This window comes from Peromyscus maniculatus, chromosome 4, assembly GCF_049852395.1.
Source record: "Peromyscus maniculatus bairdii isolate BWxNUB_F1_BW_parent chromosome 4, HU_Pman_BW_mat_3.1, whole genome shotgun sequence".
NCBI lineage: Eukaryota > Metazoa > Chordata > Mammalia > Rodentia > Cricetidae > Peromyscus > Peromyscus maniculatus.
The window spans coordinates 28335551-28359587 of NC_134855.1; the positions used below are offsets into that span (position 1 = coordinate 28335551).

The 24037-nt window shown below is 42.3% G+C and overlaps 1 protein-coding gene across 6 annotated transcripts in view; it reads left to right on the top strand.

The window, feature by feature from the left end:
* Lypd6b (LY6/PLAUR domain containing 6B) overlaps window positions 1-9347 on the top strand; it is a 167851-nt gene extending 158504 nt beyond the window's left edge. For 4 of the 6 annotated variants that reach the window (XM_076569435.1, XM_076569434.1, XM_076569436.1 and 1 more), the window contains 2 exons: window positions 5671-5801; window positions 7868-9347. In XM_076569435.1, the coding sequence (XP_076425550.1) occupies window positions 5671-5801; window positions 7868-8032 (296 nt within the window). In that variant the 3' untranslated portion in view covers window positions 8033-9347. The remainder of the gene's footprint in view (window positions 1-5670; window positions 5802-7867) is intronic. The other 2 variants (XM_042275273.2, XM_042275275.2) reach the window with 1 other exon arrangement.
* The last annotated feature ends 14690 nt before the right edge of the window (window positions 9348-24037 follow it).

A 24037-nucleotide genomic window follows, 5' to 3' on the forward strand; every position in this document is an offset into this window, starting at 1 on the left:
TTAAAGGTGTGTATGTGCCACCACAGCCCGGTGATCATGGCAACTCTTTTTTTTTTTTTTTTTTTTTGGTTTTTTCGAGACAGGGTTTCTCTGTGTAGCTTTGCGCCTTTCCTGGAGCTCACTTGGTAGCCCAGGCTGGCCTCGAACTCACAAAGATCCGCCTGGCTCTGCCTCCCGAGTGCTGGGATTAAAGGCGTGCGCCACCACGCCCGGCGATCATGGCAACTCTTACAAAGGAAAACATTTAATTGGGGTGGCTTACAATTTCAGAGGTTTTATTCATTATCATCATGGCTATAAGCATGACAGACATAGTGCTGGAGAAGGGACTGAGAGTGCTACATCTTGATCTGCAGGCAGCAGAAAGAGTCTGTCCATACTGAGCAAAGGAGATCTCAAAGGCTACTCCCATAGTGACACACTTGCTCCAACAAAGCCACAACTCCTAATAGTGCTACTCCCTTTGGGGAGCATTTTCTTTCAAACCACCACATTCCACTCCCTAGCTCCCAAAGGCTTGTAGCCATATCATAATGCAAAAATACATTCAGTCCAACTCCAAAAGTCCTCATAGTCTAAAACAGTCTCACATTCATTTAAAAGTCTGAAGTTCAAAGTCTCTTCTGAGATTTATGCAATCTCTTAAATGTAATCCCCTGTAAAATCAAAATAAAAAAGCAGATCACATACTTCCAACATATAATGGCTCAGGATATACATTACCATTCCAAAACATAGGGAAGGGAGCATAGTGATGGAATACTGGACCAAAGCAACACTGAAAACCATCTGGGCAAACTCTAAACTCTGCATCTCCATGTCTGATGTCAAAACGCTCTTCAGATCTCCAACTCCTTTTAGCTTTGTTGACTGCAACATACTTTTTTCACCTGGTCTGGTTCCACTTCCTGTCGGCAGCTTTCCTTGGCATGTATCCCATGGCTCTGGCATCTCCAACATCTTGGGGTCTCCAAGGAAATCCAGACTTCACATTCACAGCTTCGTTCAATGGCCTCTCTAGGCCTCCATTGTAGGGATGCCCCTGACACATGCCTGGCCTCAGTACCTTTCCTTAGTCACGGAAGAAGGTTCCATAACACCTTTCTTCTATCCTTGACTCTAAAGCCAGAACCATGTAGCGAAGCTGCAAAGTTTTGTTGCTTACTGGGGTTGGAACATGGCTCCCTTGTTCAATTATACTTTCGCCAGCTTTCTCTTTTCAATGGTTTCCTTCAGTGCTAAGCTTGGCTGTTTTGAAATTGAATCAATAGACCAGGCTGGCCATAAACTCCTCCGCCTCTGGAGTGCTGGGATTTAAGATGTGCACCATCACACCCAGTTCTAAGCTTTTCTTTAATTCTTTTTCACAAATTAGAAGGATCTAATAAGCTGGGATCTTGCCCTGAGGTCACTACTCCCTTTATTCCATTTCTTAATCTGTTTATCTTCTTGAACACAGGACGTAACTCAGTTCTACTTCCTGGTGTCCTCTTTATCTTCAAATTGTACATTTTATACTTTCCTTGCTCAGCTTGCTCCTTTTCATTATTACTCTTCATTAGAGTTAACATTAATAAGCACACAATAGAGTCTATACTAGCCTGTTTTGAGATTTCATTAGCCAATGACATTAATCCAAAACTTTTCACTTTAGCCTCAGGCAGACTTTTCAGACAAGGGCAAAAAGCAGTCACAGTCTTCACTAAAATGCCACAAGAACAATCTCTAGGAAATATATTAAAATTCTTCTCCTCTGAAACCTCTTGAACTAGACCCCCACAGTTCATCCAATCACACTGATCACCACTGTCTTCCATGCTCCTACTAGTATGGCCCATTAAGCAGAACTTAAAATGTTCATCTGCTTTTCTAATCTACAATCTCAAGGTCCATATTCCTTCAAACAAAAGCATGGTCAGGCCTATCACAGCAACACTCCACTCCTGATACCAACTTCTGTCTTAGTTAGGGTTTTTATTGCTGTGAAGAGACACCATGACCATGGCAACTTTTTCAAATCACCATAGCATCCATATGGTCAATGTTTGTCATTATCTCTTTTCTAGAAGAATCAATTACTAGAATTTTTTTCTTGAGGTTCTTTTATATTTCTATAAAGTGACTACTCTTAAATCATCATATGCTTGTACATGTGTGATTGTGTGCATTTTTTCACGTTTCCACAAAATTTTTCCTTAGTTGTTTTAAAGGATTTTTTTCTATTTAGGATTTTTTACATGCATAAAATTCATTTTAATTGAAGCACTCTCTTTTCACTCCCCTCCAATTTCTCCCTTATCCCCTTCCCCTATACACACACACCACTATTCCTCCTCAATTTTGTGAGCTTTTTCAAAACTCGATGAGTCCACTTAATGGGGATAGGTAATGGACAATCTATTGGATCATGAGTATCCTCTCAGGGGCCATGAACTAAAGAAAACTGACTTGACCTACTGAGCAGTCATCAATTGCCAGTAGTGCCTCAGCTTGGAGTAGGATTTCACGAGCCCCTTCCCTGCCGGTGCTGGGATCGTGTTTGACTTGATATTGGGCAGGTCTTCTGTATGCAGTCACAGCCTCTGTAAGTTGATGTGTGCAATGGTCCTGTCATTCATGTCTGGTGAATGCTGTTTCACTGCAGACCCACTCACCTTGGCTCTTAAAATCTTTGTTACCTTTCTTTCCTTGATAATCCTTGAGCCTTGAGAGTAGGAGCTCTGATACAGCTGTCCCATTTAGCACTAAGCATTCCACATTCTTATCCTCTGCACATTGACCAGATGTGGGTCTCTGTATTAATCACTCTGTCCTGCAGAAAAAAAGATTCTTTGATGAGGGTTGAGAGATGCGCTAATCTATGGGTGTAAAGATAAGGGCAAATTAATACTATCTCCATTTAGCAGAACAATAGCAAAAGGTTCTCTCTTAGGACTTAGGACCTAGCTAGCCATGGGATTTGGGCCCAGATCACAGTACCAGGCACTAGTTCCATCTTGTAGAATGGACTTCCAGTCCACTCAGGAAGAGATTGGTTATAACTGTTTTAGTTTTAAGGTTGGTTGATAACTATCTCTCCTAATTTATTTCAGATAGTCTATATCATTCTTTAATAATTTGCTTTAAATTTCCTCTTAACACCAAATGGAAGGGTTAGAATAGCTTTAAAGTTTACTTGCTCATTGGCCTTCCCTTTATGGGTCAAACTATTCTTTGAATGGTTCCTTCAAAGTCTATGATTACTATGTGCACAATGTTCCAATTTGTTGTTTATCAACCAAAACCTTTGATCTGCTTCGAGTTTTAGAATATCACCTCTTTTGTTTATTTAAATATCTTTTAAAGATTAATTTATTTTATGTGTGTGTGAGTATTTTGCTTGTATGTACATCTGTGCTCCACATGCAGCCTGGTATCCAAGGAGACCAGAAGAAGGCATTGGAGCCCCTGCAGCTGGAGTTATGGATGCTTGTTAGTTTCCACATGGGTACTGGGAACTGACCCAGCTCCTCCCAAAGAGCAACAAGGGCTGAGCCATCTTTCCAGCCCTAATAATATCTCTTTTGAACAACATAAACAAAGATAGATAAACAAAACAGGTGACCTTAGTCTCCCATCCCCTATCAGTGTCAGCAACAGCAATGACAGCCCACCTGAGAAGCCAACTCTTACAGGAACCAGCGTGGAATGACCTCACATTCCAGCACAGCATGAGAGCTCGTTTTTGACCATCTGCTATTCAAGTCTCAAAGACATTAACCATCTGGACTTGTAACTGAGGTGTCATGTCTGACTTTTCCCTTTGCTGTTATTTAGGAAGTATCGTCAACCATTCATCCACGACCAGCGGGCCTGGAGCTATTGTTCTTTGTCATCTCAGACTTCCTTTATCTCCATAAAGCTCCACTTGTGGTCTGTCTCTGGAACAGAACATGACAACATGGGTGATTCTTGTTTTATTGGCACTGGCTCTTGTGCTGACTTGTTAGAGGACGCTTTCGTGTGTGTGATGCGTGCAATGCTCTGGATAAACACAAGCAGCCACTGGTTCCCAATTCTTCTGAGTTTGGACTATACATTTAAATGCCTTCTCCAAAACATCTAATGGCTCCCTTTCTTTCAGACTCCAAAAGTCAGCTACTTTTGTCTAGTTTAATGCCGAGTATCTTGGGGAGCAGCCAAGTGTACTGATTAAGAGCACAAATCCTTGAAACCCGCCTTGGTTAATCCTACCTTACCCCTGTGTAACCCTCCTACCTGTATGGCAGTAGGCAAGATGGTGGTGCCTGCCTTTAACCCTGCACTCAGGAGGCAGAGGCAGGAGGATCTCTGTGTGAGTTCTAGGTCAGCCTGGTCTATGTAGTGAGCTCTAGACTAGCTAGAACTACATAATGAGATATTGTCTAAAACAACAATGAAAAAGAATGTTAATATGGTCTATGGCTTTCCATATGCTTACAGGAAGGATTGAATGAATGAACACAAGTTAGAAGGTAACTGACTGCCAATCTACAATATGAATATATTTGCCATTGTAAATATATTATTAAAGTTATCAAAATGCCATGCTATGTATTAGCATTTCATTAAAAACTACAATTAGCTGGGCAGTGGTGGCACACACCTTTAATCCCAGCACTCGGAGGCAGAGGCAGGCAGATCTCTGTGAGTTCAAGGCCAGCCTGGGCTACAGAGTGAGTTCCAGGACAGGCTCCAAAGCTACACAGAGAAACCCTGTCTCAAAAACAAAAACAAAAACAAAAACAAAACAAAACAAAACAAAACAAAAACCCCCTGCAATGATCTCAAAAGTGCTAACAGGACTTAGTTGCAACAGTTCTGAGAAGTCTGTCTGTGTCTCTCAATCCTGGTCCATTTCTCCCCAGTCAGTTGCTACTGGGATTTATGGTGACTAAATTAACAATGATTTCCATGGTCTTGGTAGCAATAGGGGAAACACAGAACTAGAACAGAATATCCTATGATGTCCCATGAACCACTTTCTTAGAAGAATGCTGTCATAAAGTGGGTGTTTAAAGCAGTGAGGATAACGATATAGAAATGAGCTAACTATAGAGAGCAGGCATGAGCGGGGAACAGGAAGTGAAGGGGATAGGAAAAGTGGAATACATTGATGAAGAAGAGTCAAACATGTAGGAAAGCATAGAATATGAATAAGCAAGATGAGGAAGGAGGTGACCTGATGTTTAGCTGGAGACCCGTTCACCACTTAGCCTGTAAGAAACAAATGCTTAGTGAGGCTCCAAGTCTTCAGAGGTGTTGTTTTCATGCTCACAGTTTCTGTCTTAATCTAGAGTTCTAGAATGCATGCTTCAGAGGAAGAAGGGCCAGACTAGGGTCATAAATCCTTGATATTTGGTGAGCAGACCTGAGGACAGATGAAAACTCTGCACATTTTTTTCTCAGCTTCAGCTAATACCAAAGGGACTGGATACCCATTTATATTCATTTTCAAAACACACGTGTACTTTAGAAACTGATGTCTTTGCAGAAATACCACCTACAAGCTCTCGCATTCACTGCTATTAAATTTCTCACCTGGAAGCCTAAAGATTATCCCGAATTTCAGTCATTTCTGGCATGATGGTCTGTAGGTCTCCTTTGCAATGTGGAAAATAAAATTGCTGTTTTGTTGTTAAATTTTCCTAGATACACAGTATTGTTTGACAGTTCACCACTTCACCAGCCGCGGAAGAAGTACATCCATCACTAAAAAGTGTGCCTCTAAAAATGAATGTCATTTTGTTGGCTGCCGTCACAGCCGGGACTCGGAACACACGGTAAAGAGCATGTGTGTGTGGAGTTACTTCCCCAGGTTTCAGGGTGATGGTGGTTAAGTTATGCGCCATGGGAGAACCCAGAAGGAGAAGCACTGTGTTGGATTTGTTTGTACTCTGACAAATGGGTGCGTCATAGTGTCAGTGAAGAGAGCAGACATTTGAAGATAGTCTGTCTTCCGAGGGAAATGTTCCTAAGAATGAATGATAATTTCCAGGCCCCATAGCTAGGCTCTGGGCTTCAGAACTTTCATGAATAGTTCGAAGCCTGCTCTAGAAGCTCAAGAACAACCTACCCTCCAGAGAGTACTGGAGTCCAGATGACATATTCTGGTCCTGGCAAAATCAGCGCACCCCCTTCCCAGGGTAACTAGGTGGTAGAAAGGAGAAAACAAGGGTGACTTTTGCCACTGAAACTTTGTTTCACTCTCCATCTCTGCTCAGAGGAGAAAGAGTCTAAGAGAAGAAGGTAAATAAGATAAATTCTAGATGCATATTGGATCAGTTGATCCTTTAATACCTCATTCTATCATCTCAAACAACAATGTACTCTTATATGCAGAGGTCCTAAAATTTTGGAGGAAAAAATAACTTAAACATACATGTTTCATGAGATTTTAGAATGTGGTCTAGCATGTAAGCCAGTGACCCTGACATACAGTGGCTGTTGGCTCTGATGACACAAAGGGCATGTGAACAGCAAGGGCAAGGTGTCCTGGTGAGACTGGAAGGGGGCATCCTAGACTGACTGAAATGGAACTTCACATAGAAGTCCAGGGCATCAAGAAAGTATCCCAGGCTGGGCACCGTGGCTCACACCTGCAATCCCAGTGTTCTGGGGGCAGAGTCAGGAGGACTGAGTGTGAAGCCTGCCTGGGCTACATAGCAAGATTTGAAAAGCAGAATCAAAACTTTCCCCTGGGTGGATCTGACGGATAGCTGGCTGGACAGCCAAAGATGGCTGTGCTGGGTGTTGCTGCCTTTCTGCTTCCTCATTGGCCTGGAAGGCTGTATGAGTGGCTAGTTCATGAGGCCATGGCTTCGGCCCAGCATGCATTGCTACTGTGATCAGAGATTGCTCCCCTTGAAAACACTCTTAAGGACTTTTTTAAAATTGTCACTGCGATGGGATGGCCAGACACCCTGATAGTTGTGCCATAAACCCCATCCAAGGACTGAGGAATCTGAATGCAGACATCCATGGCTGGGCCCCTGGTGGAGCACTGGGAGTCTAATTAATGAGAAAGAAGAGGGTTTATATGAGCGAGAATTGTTGAAACCAAGGTTGGATAAAGCACTGGGACAAATAACCAAATGAATGGAAGCACAGGATCTATGAACCAAAGGCTGAGGGGCCCCCAACTGGATCAGGCCCCCTGAATGCGTGAGACAGTCATTTGGCTTGATCTGTTTGGGAGGCAGCTGTGCATTGGTGCCGGGTCCTGGGCTCGTTGCATGAGTTGGCTGTTTGAATCCTGGGACTTGTGCAGGGACACTTGGCTCGGTCTGGGAGGGGGGGAATGGACCTGCCTGGACTGAGTCTACCAGGTCGATCCCGGTCCTCGGGGGAGACCTTGATCTGGAGGAGGTGGGGATGAGGGGTGGGCTGGGGGAGAACAGGGGAATCTGTGGCTATTATGTTGAACTGAATGGTGTTGTAAAATAAAAAAAAAACTGTCACTGCAGTAATAATGGGACTTGGGTTAAGTCACAGACAATAGCAAGCCACCATTATTAGCTAACAAGCAATACTGAGAAAGAAAACCAAGTCCAGAAAGTTGCTAACTTTTACTTTGGTTTCACAGTTTTCTAATAAACCTGTTAAGATTTGGCAACTCAGGTAGTCTAATTTAGCTTCCCTTCTTCACCTCACTTATGCTTGGGTTTGACACAGAAACCTCAAGAGTTGGGATGAAGCCCCTCAGGATGGTCTTTGCTCAGCCCATGACAGGGAAAGGTATCCACAGGCCCAGGCAATGGACTAGCAACTCAGGCATCTGTCTCTCTGTCTTTTTCTGTTCCTTCCTCCTTCCTGCTGGTCACGCTCATCCCTTTCCTTCCTTGTACAGGAGTGCAGGTCTTGCTGCGAAGGAATGATCTGCAATGTAGAGTTGCCTACCAACCACACAAATGCAGTCTTTGCTGTGATGCACGCGCAGAGGACGTCTGGCAGCACTGTCCCCACGCCCTACCTCCCGGTGCTGGCTTGGCTCGTCATGCTTCCCTTGCTATGATGTTACTGCTCCTAGGACTGGCTGAGACCAGCACTAAAAAGCACGAGGCAGAGACAGTGGACTGGCGAACTTTGGAGCGAAGACCCATCTTGCACTTGATAAAGACCATACATTGGACCCCAAAGCAGAAGGCAGAGGTTTGCTTTGCTGAACTGCTCCTGCATGAGGTCACAGCACTGAGCATGAGGACTTGGTAGGAGCCAAGAGGACTACATAACTTCCAGTGTCGTGGTCTAGGGGCGCTGCATTCTGTTACTTCTGTCAGAAGATCCACCAGTATTGTTGAGGGTAACAGCAGCTTGATAAACCCCAGCCTGACCAGACTTTCATCAGGAAGGACTTTTTGACCTCATGGACTCCCTCAGAGACTGCTGGATCAGACTCTCTGGCTTCTGTGATTAGCTCAGAGCATCTCTGTGAAATTTAATCCTAACCACAGCAGTTTCTCTACTGTGTTAACTTTCCATTATTGGAACAAGAACCTAAGATGATCCATTTCTAAAGATGAATGGTTTGTTTGGGCTCACGGGTTTGGAGACTGCAGTACATACTGTTTGGGGGCTTGTGTTAGAGAGTGAATAGTTCCTCACTCATAACAGAGACTTGAGAAGGAGGAAGCATGGGCTAGAGAGATGGCTTAGCAGTGAAGGGCACTAATTGATCCCCTGAGGACACAGGTTTGATTCCCAGCACTCACATGGCAGTTCATATCTGATAACTTCAGTCCCAGGGGATCCAAGGCCCTCTTCTGGCCTCTATGAGTGCTGCATACATGTGGTACACAGACATATATGTAGGCAAAACACCCATATGCACAAAAATAAGTAAAATGTTCTTTTTAAAAGGGAGAAGGAAGGAAAGAGAGGAAGAAATGGAAGTGGAGAGAAAGCGTGCACGTAGGTTTTTATTGTACCCTTCAAAGTTATGTTCCCAATGTCCTAAATCCTCCCACTAGTTTCCACTCCCTAAAGTCTCAACCACCCTCCTTAATGGCCTCAACAGGCTGAGGACAAAACTTTAACCTTGTAACAGTGAAGATCCAAACAATGTACCCATTTACCACCTTGTCAATGGAAAGGGCAGCTGTAGGAGGGAAATTTCCAGTTGAAATTTATGAATCTGTTTGCCAATTATGAGGTGGTTGGGGGTGAGGTGGAAAACTTTGAATTATATAGTGTGATGCATGTTCTGTGTCTCTTGACAATGTGAAAGCCTCTGATGAAGCACATTTACCGATTGACGTCACTAAAGTTGTGTTTCCAGGCACCATGAGTGATATATGCTGTCTGAAAGAATAAAATTTTATGCCAAAGTGGCTTAGTTTTTGCTTGTTTGTTTTTCTTTGGAAGGGGGTGGTGGTGAGGGAAGAGACTCCTTGGGGAGGTTAAATACAAAAAGTGCATTGAGAAGGTCAGAGACCCTCCCTGACCAAGAGGGGTGCATGTCACTATATCATGTCCACCCTCAGTGGCAGCCTACCAAGGAAATCACAAGAGTTCTTCCCCCCAGCCCACTCACCTGCTCTCCTCTGAATGTCAAGTCCAGCAGAAGAACTCTAGTATGAAATGAAGTGTTTGGTCTTGTTTTTCCCTCTTTCCTTTCTATAGCACAGTTTCAGAATGTCAAGTGGACATCTCTTTGCTGTTTCTAGGATCCTGATTTCTTACCCTCCCACTTCTGTTCTTATATGTGTTAAAAATGAACTTCTCTCCTCTAACTAGACATGGGCTGTTAGAATGAGCTGCTTTGTTAGAACTTAGTAGTAACACTGTCTTTGCTTGGGCGCATCTGTGACTCAGGGTCGCATGGCTTATAGGTCCAATCCGTTCCACCACCTAGATTTTGTTAATAAAGTTTTATTGGAACACAGTTTTGTTTCTGCATGCCCATGTCTGCCTTCAATCCAGGACAGCTGGGTGCTGAAGAGAGAGTGCAGTCTTTGGCAAGACTCCTGCATAGGAAAAGCTTTCTGATCCCTACCCTATAGGAAGACTGAGCCAAGAGAAACCGTGTTTCTGCAGGGTTCATGGTGTGAATGATGGACACTGAGTCTGGGAAGTGCTTTGCCAGATACATCTTTGACTTCTGCATTGGTGAGTCTGTCCTCTCTGCTTTGATTTGTTGTTCCATTGTTCCATTCCGATGCTGGTTATGGACTCATGGCAGACATAGGCTGTGCTGGTCTCTTCTCCCTGATGCTTTGGGAGTGTCTCATCTTAAGTAAGACTTTTTAGTTCCCCATAGAACAAGGAGTGGGAAAGCACATTATCTCCTATATGTCTGTAACATGAATTCCTAAATGGTCTTAATAAAAAGAAGAAAAAAAAAACAGAGACAGATACTGGGGTAAATGCTGAAAGATCGGAGAGACAAAGGAACAAGCCACTGCCATGTCTCACCTCACCAACTCCATGAGTCCTCTGACTGAAATCCTCTGAGTCCTCACCCGAAAGGCTCCAGCCGAAAAAAGCCTCTAGCTGAAAGGGACGCTGCTGCCGAAAAGCCTTTAGTTCCTGTCTCCTCGCACCTTATATACCTTTCTCCGCCCAGCCATCACTTCCTGGGATTAAAGGCGTGTGTGCTTCCCAGTACTAGGATTAAAGGTGTGTGCCACAACTGCCTGGCCTCTATTTTCCTCTAGTGGCTTGTTCTGCTCTCTGGTCTTCAGGCAGATTTTATTAGGGTACACCATATATCACCACATCTGTCCCAAACTCGGACTTACCTGGAAGCATCAGTTTTGAAGCCTGATATAGATTCACCCTCTTTTCACTCAGCACCTTGAACTATTTGTGACTTCAGAGCGTCTACTTCTACATGGCTTACTTTGGGACATTGAAATAGCATCTTCAGTGTTTCTTTATTCTCTAGTTTCCTCCTCTGCCCAGCATTTTTTTGACTATGCAATTGACATATTGTCTAGTAAAATTATAATCATTAGTAGACTGTAATATTTTTCTGATTTTGTCTCTGGTGTCTAGATTAATGAACATCTGTGTGTGTGTGTGTGTGTGTGTGTGTGTGTGTGTGTGTGTTCACATGCATGCACATTCAACAGCATGTGTGGTGGTCAGAGGGCAGCAGGAGTTGGTTCTTTCTTTCACCTTTGTTCCTTTGAACTCATGTCATCAAGTTTAACCAATGAGTCACCCCACCAGCCCAGCCTTCTATGCCTACGATGCTGACTCTGTGGTCTCTTCCGAATTAAAAAAGTAAATTGGGTCATTGGAGTCTATCACATGGATTTTTTTTTCCATTTTACAAAGCTATGGAATGACCTGGTATCCAAGACTTCTGATTGATTTGTCTTTGGTGATTAAGGAAATTAGGTAATATTTTGGTTTCAAAATGCTGGGTGACAGCTGGAGTAATGAGCCAGGAAGAAAGGGGAGCGTGTAGATGTGCTGTTACAAAGGAATCATAGGGTACGCTATTAATATGAGTGGTGTTTAAAGAAAGAAGCTGTCCAGTTGTGTGTTAAACAGCTCTGTGTTGTAGCACGAATTGTTAGAAGGTCTTATTAATAAAATCAAACCTGAAGCCCGGTATTGGGCTGAATGCTGGAAGATCAGAGAAGCAGAACAAGCCACATCTTCCTCACCTCGCGAATTCCTCAGCTGATCCTGTTTCCTCAGACTGGATGCCTCTGAGTCCTCATCCAGAATGAATCTCAGCTGAACTGCCTCTCGAAAGCCTGAAGCTTAACCAGCCAAAAGCTTCTAGTTTCTGGTCTTCACACCTTATATACCTTTCTGCTTTCTGACATCACTTCCTGGGATTCAAGGCATGAGTCATCATGCCTGGCTATTTCCAGTGTGTCCTTGAACTCACAGAGATCCATGCCTCCAGAAGGCTAGGATTAAAGGTGTGTGTGCCACCATTTTCTAGGCTCTGTATCCAGTGGCTGGTTTGTTCTCTGACCCCAGATGAGTTTATTAGGGTGCACAATAATTTGGGGAACACAGTATCACCACACTGCATTCCAGAATAAACTTTGAACTCCAACCCATCAGTCAGATTTTTGAAGAAAAAAAAAGGGGGCGGTGTTCGGCAATCATCCTCCCTTCCCGACATTGTCTAAACTCTTTAAATTCAAATCTGAGTGAGGTTAGCAATCAGAAATGCCAGCACTGTGTTCCATGAAGTCTACATTCCATCATTCAGTCCCTAGGTAAAACATACACAGTTCGTAAGAAAGGGGAGGGGAGGAAGCCCCCACAGCACAGAGTAGAGCCTGACCACTGTTGATTAACAGGGCCTTGGGGGGTAAGCTGTGTCATGGAACTGGAAAGATGTATTTCGCATGTATGAAATGAGTTCATGCTTAAGCCAAATGTTTGTTACTTGTAGATTATTAGCAAACAGAAACATATTACTGCCTTTGGATCCCGGACATTTTCTTTCTTGTTCTTTGTTGTTGACTGTCTAGCTATCGGGGTACAAATCATGCTAGAAGAGAAGGAACCATAGATGTATGGGCATGGTTAAAGAAGCTAGAAAACAAATGGCTGCTGTAATTTGAGTATGTCTAGGTTCGATCCTATGATCGTCCATCTGAAACAGTTCAGCATCTCTATCACACTTCCCAATCACTCTTCATCTCTATAACTCTCTTCTCTGCCCTCTTCTTCATAGTCTGGCTTGTGGTCCAGGAGATGCTTGCTAAGGCTGGAAGCTGAGCTGACTTCAGGAGGACACAAAGGATGAGATAAGCATGATTTGAGCAGAGAGAAACAGGATCTCTGCATAGGCTGTGGAATTCCAGCACAAAAGACATCGTATACCACTTAAACCTCCACAAGGGATCTTCGTCGTTCGTGAAAATCAGTGCCAGCTAAGAGGTTTGGAAGAACCTGGCAGACACCAGCAGGGCAGGGCTGCTGTGTTGAGACTGGTCCAGAGACCTCTGGGAGGAGGGATAACACTACGGAGGCAGTGTGGGGCCCCTTCTGGAAAGTAGATGATGATAACTCTAGCCATCAGCTGTGGGCCCTGGTAGTCACGGGGGTGGTAAGAAGCAGTATGAAGCAAATGGGAAGGTAAACCTGTGTTTAGAGGCTGAATGCAGATTAAAAAACAGATCCACTGTAAATGCTTTTCAAGGAAGCTAGGCAAAATGTGGCAAGCACTTCCGGGAGACGGATTCCAATAAGGTTTCAGAAGGTTCCCAGACAGGAGTGCAGTCTTTAAGTGGTATTTAAGTGGCTGTATCCATTGGATGATTTCAATGACAAGTTAAATGAACCTCAATCAAGTTGGCCCAAATGAATTTCTTGCTTCAGATATCAGGAAATCCAGAAGAAACGGAAGTTTCTGGGCTTGATCCAGTGGGGCCAACTCCTTTTTTCTCTCATGTTCTTCATGGCTTTTGGTAAGTAAATACCCCAGATATGACATCCTGTCCACTCAGTGTCCTGCAACCTGCTGGAAGCACTTCAAGAAGTGGGAAACTACACCCAGTTCCCAGTAAAACACAAGCAGGCAGGAAGTAGTCACCATTAGGTAACTACAGCCAAGGGGCCGTCAGTGCCTCCTCAGGAGCATGCGGTGCATGGTGGAAGGAAGACACTTGAACCAGTCAGGAAACCAGAAAGGAAGCATGAAGAAATAGATCTGGGTGGGCAGCCAGGAACATCTGCTGCTGGCCCCCACAGTGAGAGGTTGTGTGGAGAGGCAGGAGTCAAGATGACTAAGGCGATGCTATGAAGCTAGAGATGGAGAGCAGAGCCTACGGAAGGAAGCCGTACAGATTTGCCTAAGCACACAGCAGAAAGCGGAGTGGACAGAGGCACTCACTGCAGAGAGCAGTTCCCTTGGAGCACTCCTTGATCAATGCATGTTGTAAATCTGCAAGGGGTTGGAGGGTGTATACAGCACTTCCTAAATTACTCCATCAGAGGACTTTTCCTCCGACAGTGGTCTGGAGTGCAGGATCGCACATGTCCACACAGGAGTGGATAAGACACTCCTCAATGTACAGCATGTCCCGAGTCCTTACTGAATGCACGCTAAGTCAATGAATCAGAAGCGTACTCCAAGACAGTGGGCTCCATCCATCATTCTGAGGTGAAGGGTGACAGAAAATGTGGGCGCCCGCCCTTTAATAGCAAAGGCTTCCTTTAAGTTCTTTTTCTTCCTATTTTTGTTGACTAGTTGGCCTTAATTTTCAACCAGTGAGCAGGACCCCCAACGGCTTCCTGTGATCCACAGGAAGGCATGTCTTCTAGATTCCTTTCTTCTTTCCTCTCTTGTATGTCCTTTGACTTCTTAGAAGTTCCCATTTGTCCTCTCTACATATTTCTAAATGCAGTATGAAGTCAATACGTAGTCAGAGCGAGTCCTGAATGTTATGTATGCTTCCCTAATTTAACTAATGAATTCAGACCAGGATTCCTTAATGGACTGGGCATGCATCTTTGTCAACTGTCTGGACATGCCCTCAAGGATGTCCTTTTTTAATCTTAGCCAGAAGAAGAAAATGAAGCTATAACTAAGTGAAGAGGCACATGATAGGGACAACAGTATTTTCCCCAATTTAGGTAAAGCCACATTCGTTCAGTGGGTCTTTTTTCACAACCATAAGTCCAAATGTCCACCACTGCTTTGAAAAGACGTTTTCTTAGCTGTTTTGGAGCCTGTTCTTTTATACGGACCTGGGTTTTAAAGTCTGAGGCATTTGAAGAAAGGCAAGAAAGATTTTGGTCATATCTGCAACAATGTTTCACCTTCACCCAGAGGCAGCCTGCAGTTGTTTGAGTGATGAAATAGATTGGTGGGATCATTCTACACCACGTCTGTGTATTCTTTTTAATGTGAAGCTTCGAAGTGAAAAGCGAATTTTAGTGGAAATACAGTTCAAGCTTAAATAAGATCATGAAGTAAAGGAGCATGTTTTGAACTGTAGAATTCATGGTTGGGAGGTAGGGGAAGAGTCAAATAGTTGGAGACCAAACTTTCTTGCCTGACTGTTGGGGAGGGCAAGCACAATTCTGCTATCTGCTTTCTGAGCGAGGAGGCAAGGGACAAGGCCAGGCCTTTCCCGTTTCATTATCTCTGGCTCTGGAAATGCAATTACCTATGGTAGTTTGATGTCGCTTGTCAGCTGTGGATAAGCGTTTGCGCTAACAACGCAAGGACAGCACAGAATGCAGGATGCAGCTCCCAGGACGCACATGCAGAATCCTAATGAGCATTTATTTCTCCAGCTCAGAGAAGCCTGCAATGCCTTGAGGGGGAAGTGTCATAAGAGACTGGCGTAGCTGCATAGGGAAACATCACAGGTGGAGGGCATCCTGACGCCTGCTCTTGAAATCTCTGAATAGAAGGGTCAAGGTCAACAAAACGAGGATCTTGAGTTGTTGCAGCATTGGTCCAAGAATTGATAAGAAGTCGCTGTTTGAACGACTCTGTCATCCCTTCCTCGACACTGGGCCCAGAGTGGGCACCCATTGGTGAGAGTGGCATTTATTGCTTGCAGCTCTCTTGAATGGAAGGTATGGGGATGCTGCTGTGTCTTCTGATGTATTCATGCTTTGTTGGGAGCAGCTAGAAACTGGCTGTGATAATGTTACTCGTTAAGTAGACAATTAACACTCTAAGTCTAGTATGGAATCAGTACTGAGTCAGAGAGTGGCTTCTGAATGTTTTGTACATATCCTAAATCTAATAAATCCAGACCAGGATTCATTAATGAACTGAGAACGCATCTTCGTCAGGTATCTGAACATACCTTCAAGGATGTCCTTCTTTTATCTTAGCCAAGAGAAGAAAATGAAGCTACAGTCACCTCGAGATGGGCCTCTGGCCATACCTGTGAAGGATTATAGTGATTATTTTAGTTGATGTGGGAAGACTCGCCCATGGTGGGCACCATCATTCCCGGACAAAAAGAGAGAGGGAACTAATTAGCAGCAGCATGTATTCACTCTTCTCTGCTCCCTGTTTGTGGCCGTCATGTGACCAGCAGACTCCCACTGCCTTGACTTCCTCACCATGATGGACTGGGCCTTGAACTGTGAACTCAAATGAACCCTTTTCCCCTTAAGTTGCTTTCATCTGAGCATTTTATCACAGCATCAGGAGAAAAATAAAGACTCTAGACTCTAATAAAAGCACAAAAATGAGCAGGCGGAAGGGAGGAAGAATAGAGGGGCCAACAGGCCTCGGATCTTACAGTCTGGAAGAACTGAGCACAGCCTGGGCAAGCACAGGGATGATTATAAATGAAAAGCAGAGAATCTTTAACGCTCTGCCCCTCCACCTCCCACCTCACCCACCTCCGCCCTCTGGAGTAGGACTAACAGCAGGTGAACCGTGGCTCCGCTGTAAATGCCCATTGAGTTGAATCCATGAAACACTTTCCACAAAGGGCTTAGCCTCATTGCCATGTGCTTTCCTACTTAAGTTTATTATTTATTCCTCATCTGTTTCTGTGGCATTGCAGGAGGACCAATCAGTGACGTTTCTTAATTACTTGATAGAAAGTACAGTAAACAAATAGGAACATGCATTACCTCAATTTTAAGTCAATAGTTTCCTGTACTATGCTTATATTCTCCACATTCCTAAAGTCACAACAATGCCCCTTCTTCATACCACCAAATTGGCTTTGTTTCCCTAACCAAAGGGCTTTCATTTGGTTTGTATCTGCTGACATTTCTTTAATTTCCAATGACACATTTTTTGTTCAAAAAACCTTAGGAAGTACCTGATTTTTATTATCTGGTGTACATAGCTTCCATTTGCTGAATTGTTTGGCTGATTTTCTTTTAGGCAAATAAGCAAATTAATTTATACAAGCTATTAATACCAATTATTAATGCTTTTCATTGTGTTGGTTTCAGCAATCTCTGCATGACAAACACTGCCACAAAATGGAAATTGATTTCACCAACTTTGGCAACACTGCAGTGTTTTGTAACCTTTGCAAGGATGCTTATTTGAAAAGCTAGGTTTAATTATCCTCCTTTTGCCTGCATCTCAAGATGCTGATGGGTACCAATTCTATTGCACTTGACAGTTAAAAGTGAATCCATCCCAACTGTTCCTACATTGTCCTTGGCGTTTGTCACATGAGGAGGCTGTAATGTACCCACCAGGAAACATCAGCCTCACTTATTTGCAGCTTAGATTTCTATATGGCTGTGTTGGTTAGGTTTGGTTATTTGACACAAGCTAGAGTCATCTAAGATGGAAATTCAATTGAGAAAATGCCTTTATCAGATTGCCTGTAAACAAGTTGGTAGGAGCATTTTCTTGATTGATGATTGATGTGGGCAGGCCCAGATTATGATAGGTGGTACCACTCCTGGGAAGGTGGTCCTGGGAGACATAGAAAAGATAGCTGAGTGTGAGCCTAGAGAATAAACTAGTAAACAGTGTTCCTTCATGGCCTCTTCTTTAGTTTCTGCCTCCAGGTTCCTGCCTTGAGTTCTTGCCCTGGTTTCCCCTTCGTAATAAACTATAAGCTGTAAGGTGAAATAAACCCCTTTATTTCCAAGTTGCTTTTGGTCAGTGCTTTATCAGAGCAGCAGAAAGAAAACTAAGATCACAGTTTTTTTTTTTGTTTTTTTTTTTTTTGTTTTTTTTTTTTTTAAATGAATGTGTGTTAGCCAAGGAGTTGTGTAGGAACCAGTCCTGAAGAAATGAGTCTAACTAGGTCTTGCAGAGATGACCAAACAGCCCATGAGGTTTTGGGGACTTTATAAAGCAGAGTGCTTGGGGGCTCAGCCTAACAAAATATGACTCTCCAATTATACCTGTGGTGGTGTTCTAATTGTACTGAAATGTGATTTTGATTGTATGTTAATAAATAAAGTGTCCGGGGGTCAGAGCTATTAGAGCCATAGCAAGAGTGTGGCGGTGGTGGCACATGCCTTTAATCCCATAGATCTCTGTGTGTTCAAGGATATAGCCAGCATTGGAGACATATGCCTTTAAGACCTAGCGGGCTGTACATTCAGACAGTGATGAAGCCGTCACATGTTTGGGTTTACAACCAATGAGAAAGCAGAACAATAATACTATAAAAAAGGCATACAGACAGGAAGTAGCCCTCTTTCGAGAAGCTGGGACAGCAGGAGGAAGGGTGAGATTTTAGCTCTGAGCTCTGACCTCTCGGCTTTCTCTTTTACATTGTTTCTGTGTTTCTTATTTAATAAGACGGTTGGTTACATCTACATCAGGCGCCCAACATGACAAGAATCCATTAAAAACCGCTTGGCTTGACGGCAGGTCCGCTTTCCCGCAAGGGCGGCAGGCGGCGGCAGGAAGCGGCAGGAAGCAGCCGGAGTCCTAGTCTGAGCTGCCAGCTTCCTAGTCCGAGCTGCCGGCTTCCTAGTCCGAGTGGCAGCTTCTAGCCCAGGCCTAGGTCTGTGAGCAGCTTGCTTAAAGCTGGTGCTACAAACAACTGAGACCTGCCCTGCCAAACAGGGCCCTGCCTGTAAAGCCAACGCACGTGGTCGGAGCTTAAGGAAGCCAGACCCAAGCCTTGATTCGGCACAAGAGGGAACACGTGGCTGGATTTAAGCTTTAGCCGGCTACGCTTTCTTGTGCGTTCTCTCTTCCCCCCCCCCCCCCTCTCTCTCTCTCTCTCTCTCTCTCTCTCTGGATTTACACCTGGGACACTAGGTGGCTGTTTTGAAAATCCCCTCGGATTTCTACTGTTCTACGCAGATTTGGTAAGTCATAACATATCAGATATTTTAAAGGAAACTATCTAAAAGAGAATTTTTTTTTTTTTTGTTTTTCGAGACAGGGTTTCTCTGTGTAGCTTTGCGCCTTTCCTGGGACTCACTTGGTAGCCCAGGCTGGCCTCGAACTCACAGAGATCCACCTGGCTCTGCCTCCCGAGTGCTGGGATTAAAGGCGTGCGCCACCACCGCCCGGCCTGAGAATTTTTTCCACATTAAAAAACAAATGGGTTTTATGTGTACATTGGAAGAAAATTGGTTTTTGTTTGAAATTTTAGGCAGTCTGATAACGGAACAACTATATAATATTAGTATTGGTGGAATTATGCACCTTATCACTATGCTAATCCACATTTTAATATTTAAAAAGATAGTCAATTTAAGTGCCAGGATAACAGCTTTAGAAGAACTTGTTAAACCTGTAAAAATTCAGACAGAAGAAATTAACAGTGAAGTTGTTTCAAGTCGGGATCATAAGGTTGCAGAAAGAAAGCCTGTTTTCACACAGTCACCCTTAATTTATCCTGTAACCGTACAGCAGATGCCTGATCAAATGGCTACACAAAATAATTGGGCTCCAATTGAAATGTTGGATTTAAAAAGGTTTAAGGAGGCAATAGTATCTTATGGCATGCATTCCCCATATGTAAAGCAAATGTTAAACACTTGGTCAACATATAATAGGATAGTACCACAGGACTGGCGGGACCTTGCACAAGCTGTTCTGGAACCCAGCCAGAGACTTCAATTTCTGACTTGGTTTAAGGAGGAGGCTAAAAACATAGAAAAACAATGGAGGGATAAAGGAATACAAGTTTGCCAGGATCAGCTTATTGGTGAAGGCCAATATGCTTCAGCACAAACACAATGTTTATATGATGTCCAAACCCTAATTTTATGTCGAACAGCAGCCTTGAATGCATGGGACAGAGTTGAGGAACCAGGAAAAAAATCTGAGTCATTTACAAAGGTGATGCAAGGCCCAAAAGAGTCTTTTACAGATTTTTTACAAAGACTGGCTTCAGTAGTAAAGAGAATGGTCTCGGATTCAGAAGCTGGTAAGGCAATAATTGAATCTTTGGCCTTTGAGAATGCGAATGCAGCATGCAAAAGAATAATCAGGCCATTAAGGGCAAGATCTGCACCTATGGAAGATTGGATTAGAGAAACAATTAATGTCGAGGTTGATGAGCATGATGATACGTGGGTAGGAGAAGTAATTTCAAAAGGTTTGAGGAGTGTTAGATGTTTTGGATGTGGAAAGCAAGGACATTTGAAAAGGGACTGTAGACAGGTCATTCCCAGAAACAATGTTTCTTCAAGGAACAATGGCAACAGAATGCCCCTTCCTTCTGGAGTATGCAGAAGGTGTGGTAAGGGAAAACACTGGACCAATGAATGTAGATCAACAAAGGACAGACAGGGTAATCCTTTGCCTCAGTCTTTGGGAAACTCCCAGAGGGGCCTCGCACAGGCCCCCAGTGCAAATCCAGTTCAAACCTTTCCTGCAGCCATAGAAGAAATGCCTGCTCTGGAGAGCGATTAAATAACCAAATGCCTATTGGAATAAATCATGCTGGTCAGGATGATGAAACAGAGAGAATAGAAAATTCAGGAGAAAACATAAAGAAAAATTTTTGGCAAACTTCTATTAATGAACAAAGACCAAAATTAACGATAAAAATAAATGGTGTTTTGTTGTCTGGTCTGGTAGACACAGGTGCGGACGTTACCATAATTGCACCAGAATTTTGGCATCCAACTTGGCCTCTTCAGGAGGTAAACGTTCAACTGTTAGGAATTGGGACATTATCTCAGGTGAAACAGAGTGCAAGATGGCTCGAATGTATAGGTCCAGAAGGACAGAGAGGAAAATTAAAACCATATGTGGCTAACATAACTATGAACCTGTGGGGTCGAGACTTGTTGCAACAATGGAATACTCAGATTAACATCCCTCCAATCTCAGAAACAAATCATAAACTAGCACATGTTACTGAGAGAAATATTAGAAGATACTGTTCTAATGAGTGGTCACCAGCCATCCATATTATACAAGAACAGGGCACAATAACTGATGATCTTCCAAAGACACCAACAGCTCTACCTTTAAAATGGTTAACAGACAAGCCTGTATGGATCCAACAATGGCCGTTAACAACAGAGAAACTCCAGGCTTTAGAAGAGCTGGTAGAAGAACAGTTAAATGCTCAGCATATTGAAGAATCAACCAGCCCTTGGAATTCTCCTGTATTTGTTATTAAAAAGAAATCTGGTAAATGGAGAATGGTAACAGACCTTAGAGCAATTAACAAAGTAATTCAGCCAATGGGCTCTCTACAATCTGGGATGCCTTTGCCTACTCTGTTACCAAAAGGATGGCCTCTCATAGTTATTGATTTAAAAGACTGTTTTTTTTTTTTCAATACCCTTACAAGAAAAAGACAGAGAAAGATTTGCTTTTACAGTGCCTACTTATAATAATTCTCAACCGGTTAAAAGATTTCAATGAAGGGTCCTCCCTCAGGGAATGTTGAATAGCCCAACTCTGTGCCAATATTTTGTACAACAGCCATTGAAAGTGATACATAAAAAATTTCCTAAATCTATAATTTATCATTATATGGACGATATTTTACTAGCTGACTCAAATGCAGATACTTTAGAAATAATGTTTGAAGAAGTAAAGAAAATTTTGCCTTGCTGGGGATTACAAATTGCTCCTGAAAAGATACAAAGAGGAGATTCTATTAATTATTTAGGATATAAAATAGAGCTACAAAAAATTAGACCCCAAAAGGTGCAAATTCGGAGAGATAGACTACAGACTCTTAATGACTTTCAAAGATTATTTGGAGATATTTTTCATCTACGAACTATTGTTGGGGTAAAAAATAATGAACTGACTAATTTGTTCAAAACCTTAGAAGGTGACAAGGACTTAAATAGTCCAAGAGAATTATCACCTGAAGCTGAGAAAGAATTAGCCTTGGTAGAAAAGAAAGTGCATGAAGGACACGTGGATCGTATTGATCCAAAGCTGGACTGCATTTTGGTTATTTTACCTTCTAGGCGTTCTCCTACTGGAATATTAATGCAGAGGGAAGATATTATATTGGAATGGATATTTTTACCAAATAAACCAAATAAAAAATTAAAAACTTATGTGGAAAAAAAATCTCTGACTTGATTTACAAAGGAAAATTGAGACTTGTCAATTAGCAGGCATAGATCCAGCAGAAATTGTCGTACCATTAACTAAGGAGGACATTGAAAAATTATGGACAGAAAGTGAACCTTGGCAAAGAGCTTGCAGTAATTTTTTGGGAGAAATTAACAGCAAATATCCCAAAAGCAATAGAATTGATCTTATAAAGAGAGCTGAATGGATCTTGCCTCGAATTGTACGGCAAAAACCCATATCTGGAGTTCGTACATTTTATACAGATGCCAACAAAGAAGGAAAGGCAGATTACAAATCAGAAAATTTAAGTAAAGTGGTTCAAAGTCCGTATAATTCAGTTCAAAAATCAGAATTGTATGCTATTCTGTTGGTATTAATGGATTTTTCAGAACCTCTCAACATAGTAACTGACTCTCAGTATGCTGAAAGAGTGGTGTTACATATTGAGACTGCAGAATTTATCCCTGATGCTTCAGAATTAACTTCACTATTTGTTCAATTACAAGATACAATCAGGAAAAGGAATCATCCTTTATATATAACTCACATTCGATCCCATACTGGTCTGCCAGGCCCTCTAGCACAAGGCAATGATGAGATTGATAAATTATTGATAGGAAATGTGCTGGAGGCCTCAGAATTTCATAAAAAACATCACGTTAATAGTAAAGGTTTAAAAAAGGATTTTTCCATAACCTGGCAACAAGCCAAAGAAATAGTAAAGAAATGTCCTACTTGTTCCTTCTACAATCAAATGCCATTACCAGCAGGATGTAACCCAAAGGGTACTCAGAGAAATGAAATCTGGCAGATGGACGTGTTTCACTTTGCAGAATTTGGAAAATTGAAATATGTACACCACACTATCGATACTTATTCAGGATTTCAATGGGCAACTGCTTTGAGTTCTGAAAAAGCTGATTCTGTAATCACTCATTTGCTAGAAGTTATGGCCATCATGGGTATACCTGCACAAATCAAAACTGACAATGCTCCATCATATGTCTCTGTTAAAATGAAACAGTTTTTTGCTTATTACAATATAAAGCATATTACAGGCATACCACATAATCCTACAGGTCAAGCAGTTATAGAAAGATCAAACAGAACTCTAAAGGATATGCTAAATAAACAGAAATGGGTAACAAAAACCCCCAGAAATAGACTGCATAATACTCTTCTAACTTTGAATTTTCTGAATGCCAATGAGAAAGGAACAACAGCTGCAGAGAGACATTGGATAATAGAAAAAACTACAGAATTAAATCAGCCTATATAATTTAAGGATGTGCTGTCCTCAGAATGGAAACGAGGCTATGTATTACATTGGGGACGAGGTTTTGCTTTTGTTTCTACAGGAGAAGATAATCTCTGGGTACCATCAAAATTGATAAAGGTTCGATTTGAACAAGAGAGACCTCTTAATTGAGGAGGTGATAGTTCATCAACCAGCATGAACATCCAATTTAAACTAACTTGTACCAGTAACACATGCCTTTTCATTTAATCAGATAATAACTTGCCAAAAAGGAACATCCCCAAAATTAGTCTTGGGGAAAGGTTTTTGTTTTTGTCTTTTAGGAGAATGAAGGTTAAGGAATTTGAAGAACACTGGACAAATGAGACAACTGAAGAAAAGGGACAAATCATCTATCCCAAGAAACAGAGTGAAACGGTGTATGGGTATATATTATCTAAAAAATTTTATGTCTTCTTAAATGTTTGTTTCTGATTTTCTCTAAAGATTTAACACTATTGGTCTTCTAATAGTCCCAGTTCAATTAAAATTTAAAGCTGACTTTGGAGTTGGAGAATGGCTCTCTCCTTCTTTAAACTCAAGCATGTTGTTAAAAGGAAAATGCAAACTCCCTGTATCATGCCAGAATAAAAGAGCCATCTTCTGCTATGGTACAGGACAAAAGCAAAATTAATTAAGGGACTATTCTATTACTAATCTCAACTCTTTGATTCTATTCTGATTCTTTAAACTTTTCTCAAAGTATAAATTTTATATCAAAATTTACAAGATTTATATATATATATATATATATATACATTTTAAACTATATATATATATACATTTTAAACTTTGTTAAGATATGAATGGTCATATAGAGTACTAACTAATTC